This window comes from Canis lupus, chromosome 26, assembly GCF_048164855.1.
Source record: "Canis lupus baileyi chromosome 26, mCanLup2.hap1, whole genome shotgun sequence".
NCBI classification, from domain to species: domain Eukaryota; kingdom Metazoa; phylum Chordata; class Mammalia; order Carnivora; family Canidae; genus Canis; species Canis lupus.
Genome location: NC_132863.1, coordinates 23,854,665 through 23,869,804, shown reverse-complemented (window position 1 = coordinate 23,869,804; position 15,140 = coordinate 23,854,665). Strand labels below are relative to the sequence as shown.

General features: G+C 51.7%; 2 protein-coding genes across 15 annotated transcripts in view; one reads left to right on the top strand and one right to left on the bottom strand.

Annotated features, from left to right (window-relative positions):
- NOL4L (nucleolar protein 4 like) overlaps positions 1-4,962 on the top strand; it is a 130,771-nt gene extending 125,809 nt beyond the window's left edge. For 9 of the 10 annotated variants that reach the window (XM_072800534.1, XM_072800539.1, XM_072800535.1 and 6 more), the window contains one exon: positions 452-4,962. In XM_072800534.1, the coding sequence (XP_072656635.1) occupies positions 452-672 (221 nt within the window). In that variant the 3' untranslated portion in view covers positions 673-4,962. The remainder of the gene's footprint in view (positions 1-451) is intronic. The other variant, XR_012018490.1, reaches the window with a different exon arrangement.
- Positions 4,963-9,901: 4,939 nt separating this feature from the next.
- ASXL1 (ASXL transcriptional regulator 1) overlaps positions 9,902-15,140 on the bottom strand; it is a 78,906-nt gene continuing 73,667 nt past the window's right edge. For all 5 annotated transcript variants that reach the window (XM_072800524.1, XM_072800525.1, XM_072800523.1 and 2 more), the window contains 2 exons: positions 14,369-15,002; positions 9,902-13,833 (listed from right to left, as the gene is read on the bottom strand). In XM_072800524.1, coding sequence (XP_072656625.1) covers positions 10,909-13,833; positions 14,369-15,002 — 3,559 coding nt within the window. In that variant the 3' untranslated portion in view covers positions 9,902-10,908. The remainder of the gene's footprint in view (positions 13,834-14,368; positions 15,003-15,140) is intronic.

Genomic DNA, 15,140 nt, shown 5'->3' with positions numbered 1-15,140 from the left:
CCGCAAGGTGAGTCAGGGATGTGCGGCCTCCTCACCTGGCCACCAGGGCTGGGATGTGTGCCTGCTAGGGGACTGCTGCCTACCTAACGGTCCTCAGAAAGCAGCAGACGTATGAGCAGGGCCCCAGAGCTGGAGTCAGAACCCCACTCTGGCCAAAGCCTGTGCCCTTGCCATGTGCCACCCTGTTCCAAAGGAAGAAGCGCGCACACGTTCACCCCTGGCCTCCAGGCCGCCACAGCTTCCACCTGCCGACAATAAGGCCCCCTTCCTTGCAGGGGTTAATAGAGAACCCTGTGTCTCACCTGCTGGTACCAGACCCCATCCTAGGTGCTAGGACTACCGCCACCGAGAGGACGGTGGCGCCCCCCAGATGACGCCCAGGGCGATGGCACCTCCCAGATGCCACGGGAGGTGTCAGCTCCCCTCCTCACCTGCGCTCTTCCCTCCGCAGGGCCCACCGACCTCAGCATGAAAGGCGGGGCCAGCACGGCCTCCAGCACACCCACACCCACGCCCTCCAGCAACAGCACCAGCAGGACCATGCCCGCCGCCCAGCTCAGCCCCACGGAGATCAGTGCTGTGCGGCAGCTCATCGCTGGCTACCGAGAGTCTGCTGCCTTCCTGCTACGCTCCGCGGACGAACTAGAAAACCTCATTTTGCAGCAGAACTGACGCCGCGGCACCCGGAGCGCACTACTCTAGGGAAGGAGGCTGTCCCTGCCCGGCTTCCTGCCTCACCACTTGGTACATTTTGTTTTCTGAACAAGGTGGGATCCAAGAGAGCTGTTTCTAGCCACACGCCAAGCACCTGCGACTTTGGGCACAAGGACACTTTTTTTTTTGGAATCTCACCACACGGGTGCTCTGACCTGCTTGGAAGAGGCCAATGGGGCAGCTTTGGAAGGGCTGGGGCTCCCCTGACGAGGCGCTGGGGACGCCTGACGAGGCGCTGGGGACGCAGCTCTATTTAGAATCATCTTCGTGGACCCTGATGTTAGAATCCCACCCCCAGATAATTACCTTTCAAGTCTTAGGTGAGCAGAATTGCATATTTATTGAGAAAAACAAAGTGGACCCTTTCTTCCTCTCCCCTTAGTAATTTATTTTTCTGAAAATGGATTTTGTGTTTGTACAGATTGCCAGTCTGTGTCTGTCTGATCAGAAGGATGTATCCCTGTGACCTAACATTCCATATCACTACACTGGCGCGGGCTGGGGGAGGCAGGCGGGGTGCGGTGGGGCGGGCGCCCGCGGAGGACCTCACCCACACCCAATGCAAAGCAAAGACAAACAAAAATGGCTCCCCCACCCCCATTCCACAGAAGCCCGAGTCACACGGCCACCTGTCTTCTACCTCACACTCCAGCGTGGGCTTTTCCCAAGATGTGCCCTGAGCCCGTTCTGAATGACTATCTCCCGACTCCCCCACACAGTGTGTCTGCCTGGGAGGTAAGTCCAGAGGGCTGGCCAGGAGCTGGGGCCCAGAGGCTCTGACCCTCACGAGCAGCCGCTCGGCGCCCTGGCCCCGGCCCTCCTGGCCGCTTACCAGGACACCGTGCCAGGGGACAGCAGCTGGTCCGCGGGGCCCTTGCCCTCACCTGTCCCCCCCCCCCAGGGAGCCTGGTCTGAACACCTCTCCACACAGGCCCAGGGCCCTCAGATGCCTGCCGGGAAGGGCCCCCAGCTGTCGGGCAGCCACCAAATAGGAAAAGCAGCTGTGAGCCCCTGGTGGGACTGCAGCTCCTGTCCTCTGCCCCCTGTGGTTGGAGTAAAGGGACCTTCAGTAGAAGTGGAGAAGCCACTTGGGCTCTGCTAGGACCTGCCCTTCTGGAGGGGCCAGTCCTGAAGAAACCTATAATCCCTGGAGTGTGAAAAAGGGCAAAAAGAAAAGGCTGGCCTGGTTTCCTTCCTCCCCAATAGGCACTTCCTCTTGCTCAGTGCAATACCTACCAGTGCTGCTAAAACCAGGGATTCACCCAGACCTCAGAAGGCCCACGGGGCCTCTCCATGCAACACTCCGTAGCCATGGCAGCAGCTCTCTGCTGCCCGCCCCTGCCCCATGCTGGCAGAAGCCCTCTGTTGCCTTTCCTCCCTCAGAGCAAAGAGGCCCCAGGGGAGCCCGGGCTGCGTGGATCCTAGGACGGCCACGGCCACTCACTTGGCCCCAGAGCAGGTACCCCTCCCAAACCAGCTTTCTGCAGCTTCCTGCCTCCCGCACCACCCTCAGGAGGGCCTGGGAGGGGCTCCTGCGGATGCCCCACCCCGCCTCCATCCACGCCCCATCTGCGGGCCCTGGAGCCAGAGCTCTGAAAGGGAGGGTGCCGCACCTCGTGCTTACTTCCAGCCCCTAGTAGTTGGGGGTGGTCTTTCCTCTCTCAAGTGGCCTCCAATACCCCACCCAGCCACACCACCTCTGCCTTCCATCTGACCAATCTCCAGGCCTCCGGTCAGGGCCAGGACACCCAAGACTCCCCCTTAGCACAGCACAAGCTCCCGTGCCCAAGGCCTGTCACCCCACCGCTGCCATCCACAAGTCCAGACCCCACCTGCTCAGTGCTACAACCGGATGGTTCAACTTGTGTAAATATTTATTTTTGTGTGTGAACAATACTACAAAGTAATCAGTAGGTCTTTTGCAAAATGTTACCCCAGGCAATTTGTGAGAATCTTAAAAACTGGCAGAGACAATCGCCTTAGAATTCTTGATACCAATTGCTTGTCATTACCCCTCCCAGAGGCAGGCCCCAGGCCAGGCACGGATGCTGTGCTTTCCTCACAGACAGGAGAGAGGAGGGTTTGGGAGGGGCTGCTGCCACCACCCACACGCAAGAGATTACAGGTAAAGATCAGGAGAAGCCACAGTGTGAAGTCCCACTTTTCTGAGCTGACCACCTCAGCCTGCCTTAGCGTGGGGTGGGAGCTCAGGCGCACTGGTGTGAGAGGAAAGCCACATGGGCCGGGGCTCCTTGCAGCCCCTCCGGGACAAGCGGATTGTGCCACAGTGACCCCACCTGGGTGGACTCCTTGCCTGTGAAGCTACACCCGAAACCCTGGTGACGGCAGAATCAGGAGCAAGTCGCTGTGTGGAAACAGGACTCCATTAGCTAGTTCAGTCAGGGAACTTGTTGTGTTTTGCTTTTGTTTTCAAAGATGCAGCTTTCAACCCCTCCCCACTCCTCCTGACTTGGGGAGCACCAAAGAGCTGGTTCTGGTGGACCTGGCTCACTGCTGTCCCACCCTCACCCTCACCCCAGGGACTGCCTTCTCCCAAAGGGAACTTCCAGCACCCTGCCCTGCAGCCATTCATTTGAAATTCTTATGGAGGGCCTCAGGGTACACATTCATCACTGGGGATCCCTAAGCTAAAAGGCAACTCCAGAGTAGAACACACCAATTCCAGAGTCTTTGCAGGGGGCTAATTCCAGCAGAAGAGTAGAATCAGGAGGAACGGGAATTTGGTCTTTGTGGGAGACCTCTAGGAGACCAGTAATGGTGTGACCCGTCTGAAATTCATTTACCGTCACCTCCAGTACAGTTGATACCCAAGGACAGCGTGGAGGGGAAGGGGGACAGGAGAGGGCTCGCAGGGTTTTCAAAGATTTTAAACAGGTGGAACCCAGCCATCCCTATTCCCAAGGGCCACTTACGACTCCAGGGGTGGTTACAGGATTAACTACCAGTTCATTTTCAAAATGCTGCTTTGAACTCAGAGGGTTGATACTTTTAATTTGTAATTTTTTGTAAAACTTTTTACAAGATAGTAAAGTATTTCACCAGAATACCAGTTTCAATCCGTCCATGGTCTGATTTTTATATAATTTAGTGGTGCTTTAGAAACTTTGTTTTTGTTGTTTCTGAGCTAAACAGCTCAATCCTTTTTCGCCTGTATCTACCTAAGACCAATGTGAACCTTTGTATTTTTGCTCCTAATTTTGGACTCAGTGAAAGTGTACTGTTTACATGTACAGATGCCCCAGTCCCCGTGTGTTCTGCAAGACTCGCTCGAGGAGGAAGGTGCACCTCAGTAAGCTCATCTGCTTAGCAAAGCCACAAAACAAAAACCTCTTTTTACCTATGTTTCCACCTAAAAATGAAAACGAAAACCCTACGCCATGTAGAACTCAAGATTTGCTGAAAAATACTTTTCTAAGCTCAGAAGCATCTCCGTGCAGCAGACAGCCCACATGCCTCTGTCGTGTGTGGTCTGTCAGGAGCAGGGGGCAGAGCGGAGCTGGTACACACCTGCAGGGACATGGGGTGCTCACTCAGGCAGGGCCTTGCGGCAGTTCCTGCGGGCATCTCCCAGCAGCCTGGCAATGGGGAGGTCAGGGGGACTCGCATGACCTTCAGGGTCAAGCCGCCCAGGATTTAGGGGAGAGCGTGAGCACCTTATCTGAGATGAGGTTTTGGGATGTTCCAGTGCAGACGGTACCAGCACTCCTCCACCCCTAGAGGCAGCTCTTCGGAGCGGGGCAGGGGGCTCCAGCCCGCCAGCATATGGCACTTCAGGCAAACTGTGGATGGCACCAACTTTTAAAGGTGACTCTTTATTACTTAATCAACGGCTACATCTCTAAATTATATTTTTACAGATATGCACCTATGCAACTTAACGTGGCTCTTCTAAGCAGGTGAGGACTTCCTCCTCAATGCTCTATAAAAATTATTTGTGTTCTATATAGTGAGTTTTTTCCAGTAAATGTGGCTTAATATTTTAATTCTTAGAATGTGTCTTCTCTATGTGATGCAACTAAATTCTGTTTTGTTTGTGGAATGACTCTAGCACAGGCCAAGTCCCTCTCCCTCACTTAACAAAAGACCAATGAGCTGTTAATCGAGCTGTTATCTCCATGGTATTACTTGCTAAATGCACTGATTTCATAAGTATGTGGAATCCTTTTTCTTTTGAATCTGTATATCATATATAAGACTGAATCTACTTAATAAACACTGAATAACAAACCTGATGCTTCATTCCCATGTCCTCTCAACAGCCCCACCAGCCAGCTGTCTTCCCTACAGATCTATTTACAGTGGCACTGACCCTGCCACTCTGCCAATAGACCACCTTTCTGAGCCAGCGCGCTAGCTAGCCCACCACAGAAGGCCCTCAGAAAACTTTTCTCAAATGACGACACCCAGTCCATTAGAAGGAAACGAACCTTTACCGGTACTCATAGTCAGGTGGCAGGTGCAGGTGGCATCTTCCCGGGGGGGCCCACTGCTGCCCCTGCAGATGCACACCCTCCCTGCTCCCCCAGCCCCAGCACGCAGCTCCGCACCCCATTCAAACCAGGCTCACACAGACCGGCCCTTGGCCCCTAAGTGCTGGCTTGGGAGACTGAAGTCCTTAATCTTCACACTCAATGTTCCGTTTGACCCAAAACTCCTGAACACACCTAGGGGGAATAAGGGCTGTTGGCTTGTGCACGGACTTTTTTTTCATCCTACATATATCATTTAGGCTAAACCTTGAGGAAAACTTACAGGAATATGGCAGGAAGCAAATCTGTCATGAGTTTAAAAGCAATTCTGCGAATTACAAGCATAAATGTTAGCTTTACTATTAAAACTGTACGCGTGTGTGCACTGTGTGTACAGATACACAGACACACACTACACGGAAGTTTTTATTTTTTTAAAGATTTATTTATTTATGATAGAGAGAGAGAGAGAGAGAGAGAGGCAGAGACACAGGCAGAGGGAGAAGCAGGCTCCACGCCAGGAGCCTGATGCGGGACTCGATCCCAGGAATCCAGGATCGCACCCTGGGCCAAAGGCAGGTGCTAAACCACTGAGCCACCCAGGGATCCCCTACACAGAAGTTTTTTAAACATTTATTTTTCTAAGGGCAGAAGGGTCTTTTTAAAACTGAAATTCTGGGCAGCCCTGGTGGCGCAGCGGTTTAGTGCCGCCTACAGCCCAGGGTGTGATCCTGGAGACCCAGGATCAAGTCCCACATTGGGCTCCTTGCAGGGAGCCTGCTTCTCCCTCTGCCTGTGTCTCTGCCTCTCTGTGTGTGTGTCTCTCATGAATAAATAAAATCTTTAAAAATAAATTAAATAAATTAAATAAATAAATAAATAAATAAATAAATAAATAAATAAATAAAACAAATTCTGTACAATACCCAAATAGGTAAAACAGATAAAAAGAAAGGGGTGATAGTTTGAAGCCACCACACCCAGGGAACCCAGTGTGGGGCAAAGGTTCATAAGAGTAGCAGGGACCCTAAAAACCAAAGACAGCAGCTACGCGCCTTTCCTCACACAACGTAGGGACCAAGGACACCAATGCCTCAGTGATACCCTGACAACGCCTGTCCTACCAAAAGTACTACTGCTGACAATCACGAGGGACCATGAGACCCCCACAACCTGCGACAACGTATCTGAAGCCCAGACCCACTGCACATGGACCACGCTGGCTGGCCAGGAAAGCACTTACCTCCAGATGAAGCACTGCAGCTCCACCGGACCAAGACTGAAGCACTGGCATGGAAGAGGAGGAAGAGACATCGCTCAAGGGCGGAGCAGTGTTGCTTGATCCCCGCCTAGCTTCTTTAAATGGGTCCCCAGGACCACTGTTAACAGTGTATAGGACAACATCCAATAGGAATGCCCCCAACAGAACAGTGAACTAAAACATTCAGTGACGAAACAGGCAAAACTCCTTTTACTCAGGGAGAGGAAGGGGGGAACAGGAACATAAGCGAATTTTAAAATTATGAAGAAGGGATTATGCTAAGCGAATTGTCAGTCAGAGAAAGACAATTATACGATTTCACTCATGTAGAATTTAAGAAACAAAACAATCATAGGGGAAGAGAGGGAAAAATAAAACAAGACAAAATCAGAGTGGGAGACAAACCATAACAGACTCTTAACTCTAGGAAACTAAGGGTTGCAGGAGGGGATAGGGGTGGGGGGATGGGGTAACCTGGTGACAACGGGCATTAAGGAGCACACGTGACGTAATAAGCAGTGGGTGTTGTATGCAACTAACGAATCACTTTCAAAACTCAACCTTTTAGACTAATATGTTAACTGAATTTAAATAAAAGTAATTATGATGCACTAGGGAAGCCCAGTTTACCAAAAACCTAAGAATCCTTTACAAAGGATTCTCTCTCCCCTCCTTGATCTTTTGTATAAACCCAGATTTTATTAGTTTTATTACCAGTCAGTGGGCTTTTAAATGAGGGGTCCCAGCTGCCTAAGGTACAGATGAGCCCTCTGAAATAGTTTGCACAACTTAGTGTGGATGTGCATTCCTGGGGGAGAGGGTCTGAAGTTTCCACTGGGCTCTCCCAAGAGTTTGTGTTCCCAGAAGGGTTATGAGCCACTGACTGCACAAACAGCTGTCTCTTTGTCACTCTTATTTTTTTTAATTTTTCTTATTTTCCTTATAGAGCTTTCATCTACATCTTTTGGTAGCTAGTCCAGGCTTTCAAATTGATGCATGGAAACAAGAGGAAGCATGGGGCACTGTCAACACTTGGTTCCAAGCATTAGTCTCCAAGGTCACAAAGGTCACTTTCCCCATCCGTTTAGATGGTACCTGCACATAAGGGCAACATAGCTGATGCCACCTCCTCTCGGGAGGCAAGCAGGCAGATGCTTTGATCCCGAGGTCCCTGATTATCAGCGGGCTACTCTATTAAGCACACGCCACACACCCCTTAAGCAGGATCTGACTTCCTTAAGAGCAGGATGGACATAAAACAGTCTTGATGTTCACCAGGCCAATAAAAAAAAATCCTTTCCATATTCTGAAACGTTATTAGGTTTCCTCATCCTTGAGATTATGAGTAAAATAGTCTCCCCTGCCAGGAACTCAGTCTCTAAACTTAGGACCACATATTCAACAACTGTAGTGTGAGACCAAAAACCAGATGTCTGGTGAGAGCCCCACTTCCCCACAGGCCCCCTGTGGGGCAAGGGTCAGGCAGGTGGCAGGAGCCACAACGTCTACTCCAAGTCCAGGCAGCTACTGTCCTGGCTGGGTGCAAGCTAACAGTCTGGAGCACCTCCTGTGCACCAGGCGTTAATGGATCCCCATTCAGAGATGGAGGTGCTGGCAGAGAGACTGGCTTGCCTGGGCCACAAAGCTGGTAGGAAGTAGGGCCTGCATGCAAAATCTGCCATCCGCTGCTGCTTCCTTGACGAGATTCAATTGCAACATTGGGTCCCAGCCCTGGATTCTAATGCATTCTAAGCTCCTGCAGATGGACATGAAGTGAGCCAACGGACTGTGCCATGACGGCACAAAAATACAGACACAGCGTCCCCACTAGGAGGCTGCCCTGTCACCACAGAGCCATCTAACCAAACCTCTCCAGCTGTACTTCCAACAACAGCAGCAGGACAGAAAGGCATTATCCCACCACAGATAAAGCCTACTTTCACCCATTCACAGGAAACAAGTTAACAGATACAGATTTTAATGAATCTGTACTTCCAAAAAAAAAAAAAGGTCAAAAAAAAAAATCTGTACTTCCACCATGTTTTACCTTTGGCTTATTTTCATGCTAAGGTAGTTCCTGATAAGCACAGAATCATGCATGTAGTTACTTCAGAGAAGTCCGGGGATTGCAGGCTGTCACCCTCAGTGCAGAGAGGCACTTGTGTTTACAGGGGTTTTAGGGTTGGAATTGGTCACCACCCCCACGGATCACCTGCCATCAGGAATCTCTTTGGCAGGGTGTCTCAGTAGGGTGGCTGGGAGGAGCACCTTCACCGCTCTCATTAAGATTTCTTTCAGTCCACGCCGTCACACTCAGAGTCTAGAGACCAGCGGAAAAAACGGCAAGTCAGGCTTTTAGCACTAACCTCACAGAAGAGCTTCCAGACCAAGGACAGAGGCTCTGGAGCTAAGGTGAAGTGAGCCGGTGTTTGCTCCTGCAGCGCCCCTTCTGTATTCCTGGCCTTCTTTCCCAGTCCAGCTGGGCGGCCACACAAGACGACGGAGACCACAAGCACAGGCTATACAGGTTTATTTTTCCGAAACCACAAGAGACATACAAGAGCAGTGCTTTCCCTGGGCAGCCCCAAGGAACAGACCAGTTTCTGCCTATAGCCTACAGGCCGCCAAAGGTCACAGCAGAAGGAAGATCACACACACCTGGGCCTCTGCTCCCGGTCTTTGGTAAACAGATTATTAAAGTTGACAACTTGGACTTGACCAATACTGCATTTACATCACTACGTGACTGCTACCTTCTCACGCTTTAGATGACAAAAATGCCACAGTGGATGAGATGGGGTGGGACGGGGGTCTTTCGGGTGAAACTTGCTGAGGTCACACCAATTTTCTACTTCACACAGAAGCACTCATACAGGGAGATGGAAGTCAAACGAGGGCTCTCAACTCTGCCGAGTGGAGGAGTAAGAAGGTGGGGAGCAAGGCGAGGGAAGATAACTATGGAGATGTCTACGTGCTGGGAGTGTGTAGTGAGAGAAGCAGGCAACAGGTGTGGCTTTCTTCCCCAACCTGCTATCAAAAGAACACCAAATGGTCCCAGGTATTGAAGGTGGTAACCCTGGAGCCACATCTGGAATGCCTGCTTGGGGCTGCCCAGGGCACTCACCCTTGACTTCAGAGCACTTAACACTGGTGGCGGTGATTTATCACATATGGCAGCGAGAAGCCAGTGGAAGGTCAGAAGAGAAGAGACATGAGGTGAGACACATCTGCTCAGCAGAGCGCAGGTGGGCTGGCTGTGGTTCTGCGGGCCACAGCAGGTCCATTGGGCGACCAGGACAGGGCACTGGGCCACGCTGGCAGATCCCAAGTCAGTTGCTGCACCCTTCTGTCGGGTGGTGGCTCTGACTCAGGCAGAGAAGCACACCACTTTAATGCGATGTTGCCGGAGACGGATAATAAGGGAGAGACACTCGTGTTCTCTGTACAATACATCCATTTACAGAATCGGCCAGTACTGTGTACAACATATAAATACATGATAAAACATTAGAGGTGCATAGAGCATACTTACAGAAGCCAAAAAGTTCACTTTATACATCCAAGGATAAAGAGTTAAAAATATAAAAATAAGAAACACACACTGCTTTGAAATGTAAAATGACTTTCACATACACAGGTGCGTGGAGATGCCCACTCCCACTGAGTCCAAAGTGACAGGGAGGGTGTCAAGCAGAGGAATTCACCTGCCAAACATCTGGACATCTGACTTACAAGGTCTACAGATGGCATTTTAAGAGGAAAGACAACCCTATGCCCAACCCCATTGTCCAAGCAAGTCTATTCAAGGTTTCAAAAGCTCCTGCGGGCCAGTGAATGGTACCAAGACAGGAAAGTCCCAAATTTGCTTCAGCAACAGAACCAAAGGTCAAACTGGCTCCTGTCAAATGGCAAGTGACTGAACTGTGCCCCTGAGGTGAGCAGGTGCTTGGGCCCCCTGGTGGGCACTGCTGGGAGTTACTTTAACCCTATGCTGGCTTCCCCAGCCATGAACTCCCCCAGGCGGAGCAGCAGAAGGGAAGATGGCAGGGAGGGGGCAGTGGAAGACTGGCAGGTCTACTCAGTTCAGGTAGGTTAGTTCCCCTGATGGAGAACACAACCTTCTTCCTTCAGTTTCAAGTCCCTCTGGGTGTCAAGGTAGGCTCCCCACGCCACACCAGGCTCTGTCTGCATGAGAGCTCAAGCTGGCCAGCCGGCCTTGGGCAGCCCAATGAGTTGCCAGGCAGGAAACCCTTCCAGCAAGACCAGAAGAGTTGGTGAGTGACAGAGGGGCTTTAGCACTACAAATTTTAGGGAAGGGCAAGAGTGCTCTTGCTTAGAGAAACAGAGTCTATTATATCAATGATATTCTGTATACAGGTGTAAGATCAATCATTATCAAAATACACACACTAAATATACAACTTTTCCCATGGCCATAATTTATTATCTCACCACAAGGCACAATACACAGAGCTTTGAGGGTCCAATACAGTCATCGTGACAGAACGCACCACAGCCCTGACACATGATCATGGCTTTCAGGCTGCACGCACACTGGAGTGAGATGCTTTCCACCGTGCTGCTGTCGGTGAACATCTGCAAGGAAAGTGATGCGCTGTGGCTCGCACCAAAGTTTGCTTTGTGGCTCAGCTGCACCACACTTCCAGCAAGGCCTTTGGGAAAGGTGGGGGAGCTGGAGGCATAATTAAAGCTGGTGGAACTTAGCTGGAGTTTGGAAAGCTTCCCATAAAATGCCTGTTTGATATTGAGTTGGGAGGGGATGGAGGAAGGCTCCAGAGGCTGACCAGGCCCTTTCCCAGGCTCTCGGGGTAATTTCCAGAAGGGCAGATCAAGGACAAAGGGCATCCCTTGCAAGTGATCCACTAACTCCCGTGGACCAGGACCAGTGGCATTTCTGTTCTCTGCATTTGCCTTGAGAGGACCCCCCTCAAAAGTCTTCTCGCTCTTGATGCTGCCAACAGAGGCAGGGGGTGGCTTTGGAGCCCAGTCTTCTCTGGTGGTCTGTACCCCACCAGACACAGAGTTTTTGCTTGGCCCCAACTTCCTACTGGGAAAACTGGGAGGGGCATCAGCAGGCAGTGGTGTTGGCTCCATGGGTCTGGGGCACTGAAGGGCTGCAGCCTCATTCCTAGGGCCAAAGAGCTTCTTCCCTTGGCCTCCAGTACTGTTCTGATTACCCAGGGCCCGACCTGTCTGATCAGGATCCAAGGAGATCGCATTTGGAGAAGAGAAACAAGGGTCTCTCGAGGTAGTGAGATTTCCTGGGCTTTTGCCTGGGGCAGCATTTGAATTACTGCGCTGGGATACATCAACGGCTTCCTTCTGATCTTCCAAACTAACAGTAGAGAATCGCTCTTTGGAATCCACTTCTTCTACTTTTCCAGAGGCAGTCGTCAGCTCTGTCACTGGAAATAGGGAGTCTAGACTTGGGACTGTCTTGGAAATCTTCTGGGGTGCTCCAGGAGCATGGGTGGGCTCTAGCCTGGCAAGACTGGTGCCTGCTTCATGGCTGTCAGGTAAAAGAGGCTCCTTTGAAGCTCTTATAGCACGGGGGCTGCTCCTGCCAACTGCACAACTGTTTTCTGCAGAATCCTGCAAAGCTCCTGCTCCCAGGGAGCTGCCAAGGCTCTGCTCTTTCATAAGCGGGAGTCCTGGGGATTCAGGTTTGCTGCTGCCTTGGGCTGGAGGAAGAACCTTCTCTAGGGGCAAGTTACCCTGCAGCAACTGCATCACGAGTGGGTTAGTGGCCTCCAATGAGGACCCAGCCCTGCCCAGCGACATAAGCCTTGGCTGGTACTCAGTACTAGCCAGCAGCAGGGAATCTGGAATCTTTTGGGGGACTGCACATACACGAGACACCCAGCTCTGAGGAGTAGCCAGGCTGTCTGTCCTTGTAACCAGACTCCGGTCACCGTTCACTTTGGAGAGTGAGGCAGAGGGGTTCCAATTGCGTTTCTCATCTGTGTCTGCCACCAAGGCTCTCTTTACCATGGTGGCCTCACTGGGGTCGGCCTCGCTGCTGTCCTCAGAGAGCTGGCCTTCAAAGTCAGAGGCCGTGTCTGTAGACTCACCATGAGGACTCAGTGCTTCAGAGTCTCCATTGATTTTCAACTTTTCACCTTCCACTGGTTTGCGGTCACTGCCGGCACGGTCAGTGCACCCTCGAGATGGCACTGTCCAGAGCAAAGGGAAGTGGTTGGGGGGATCTAGCCCTTCCCCAGCTGTCAACTCCCCAGGTAATGCAGGAATGAAGGCGGCAGCTTTCTCCCACTCTTCCACAGCCTGGGGCTCAACAGATGGGACAAGTTCCCTAGAGTCTGGTTCAGGCTGTCCCACTGCCTCATCCTTTGACAGGCCAGGCACCCAAGGAGCAGCACCATCAGAGACTAGGGCCTCAGTTGTCAAGTCTTCTTGTCTAGTAGCACTTTCCCTTGTGGGTGAGGATGAATCACCAAGTCCTAATTCCTCATCATACTGTCTATCCTGCAGGCAATTAGCCAATGGTGATTCACTGGCAGAATTGGGAGTCACATTCACAGGATCCTTCATGCTGGGGTTACTGTCTCGTTCTAGAGCCTGGCCAGGTCCTCCTTCCAATACAACATCCCCCACTAGAGACTGCACAGGACCACTCTCCGCAGAAAGAGAGGGTCCTCGATCCTCATCATCGTTTTCCCAGGAAGTGGTACCAGACTCATGTTCAGTTCTAACATCTAAATGCAACGGAGGTTGCTCAACTAATCTCTCTGGGGCTGGGGTTTGGGAGGACAATAAGGGCAAAGCCTGGCAAGGCTTGTCCCCAGTGGGAGCAATGGGGAGTTGGGAGGCCCCAACTTCCAGCCCACTTGTGAGGACGTCTGGAACCCTCTGCAGGGGGCAGCTCTCCTCCTTTCTGAGAGCAATCAGTTCCTCTCTTCTGGCTCTGGACACAGCAGTCCCAGCCTGGATATGCTCCCCATTCAGAGGACAAGACGGCAGTAGTTGTGTTCGCTGTAGATCTGACGCACGCTCTCCAGGGGTGTCCGGGGCTCCACTGGGCTCAGGGTGGCCACAGGCCTCACCACCATCACCACTGCCGCCGCCTCTGCCACCTCCCTCATCGGTGGCCCCGCCGCCACCTCCACCCGGGCCACCCCCCCCTCCGATGGCAGTGGTGGCCGCCTCTCGATGACAGTGGTGGCCTCTCGCCCCTCGGACTTGCAGAGCACGGGCTTTAATGTCTGCGAGGGTCCTGGCACCAGTCCAGCCCCGGCAGGAGGACTCCGTGATGGGGACGATGCGGGGGCATATCTGGTAAGTGGGCTGACCTTTAACCACCCAGGGTGGTTTGATACGTGAAAGTTGAATCTGCAAGAGAAGAATTGGAAAACAATTTTAATTGACTGGGTGATCTGACATAAGAACTGTACAGCTAAACTGAGATTCTAGTCGCTTAGGGAGCATGGCCTAGAGAATCAAATAATTATCTTTAAAAATGAAATAACGGCAGTAAAACGGCCATCTGTGACACCATACCATTCTGAGACGACTCTGCTCAAGGGCTGTCATATGCCATGCTTCTAAATTTAATTTCTAGTGGGACTGTGTGAGTCAGTGGACAAAGAATCTAACACCACCTAATAAAAGATTTAAAAATCCCAAAGGATTCTGACCTCCAGAGAGAACTTCAACAGAGTGAACAAAGCAGCAAGGAAGAAAAGAACCTTATCCCCCTGACCATTAAGTCAGTCTCATGAATGGCTCTCTTGTATAGGGCTCTATACTCTCACGTAATTAACACAAGCGCCCGGAGCCTTCTATCTCTGCAAAGGGGCTCTGCACATCTCCTGACCCTCGAAGGGAACCTGGCCTCAGGACAGCCAGGAATCAAACAGCCTCCTACCCGGATGGGCGGGACTTTGGGCTCCTCTTTGGTGGGCTGTGGCTTTTCGGTGTGAACACTTTCAATTGTGTTACGAAAGGACTGACGATCTTCAAGCCGGGGCTTCTTTTCGGGAAAGGATGCAGAGGCCGCCTGCTCAAAGGACTTCCTCTTCTGATCCTTGGGTTCCTGATCCGCATTCTCCTGAGGCAAGCTGGGAATCCTGTCTGGAGACACGGAAGCATGTGCCAAGTCACCTGGATCGGTCTGGGTCCGGGAAGCCACAGGCTGGGTCAGGAATTCGGGACTTTCTGGGTCAGGTGCTGCAGAGGCCGAGCCAGGCAGGTGAGGACTGCCCGCCTCTGCTGAGTCACTCTTAGCCTCCCCATCCTTGTAGAGGGGGATGTCTGGTGCCACAGACTGTGTGTCTTTAGCAACTCCTGCTTGTTCTGGCTCCTGCTTTTTGTACAGATTCCTTCTGGCTCTGGTTCGGAGATCTGGCCGAGAGCGTTTCTTGAAATGCCCATCTCGCTGTCGGGTGGCTGGACCACGCTGTGGCCGTGCTGATTCTCCTGGGACACACAAGTCACTCTTGATTTCAGCCTCCTCATGGCCCACGTTCTGATGCAATGACTCTTCTTTGGTCAAACCCAATCTGCAAACCAAATTCACACCATTAGTTACAGGGCAGAGAAGCATGCCTATTTTATTTTAGCTGTTAGATATTTCAGAACAAAATATATCTGTGTGGTACACAGCACTAACCACAGAAAAACATATGTTAGGCTTTTCT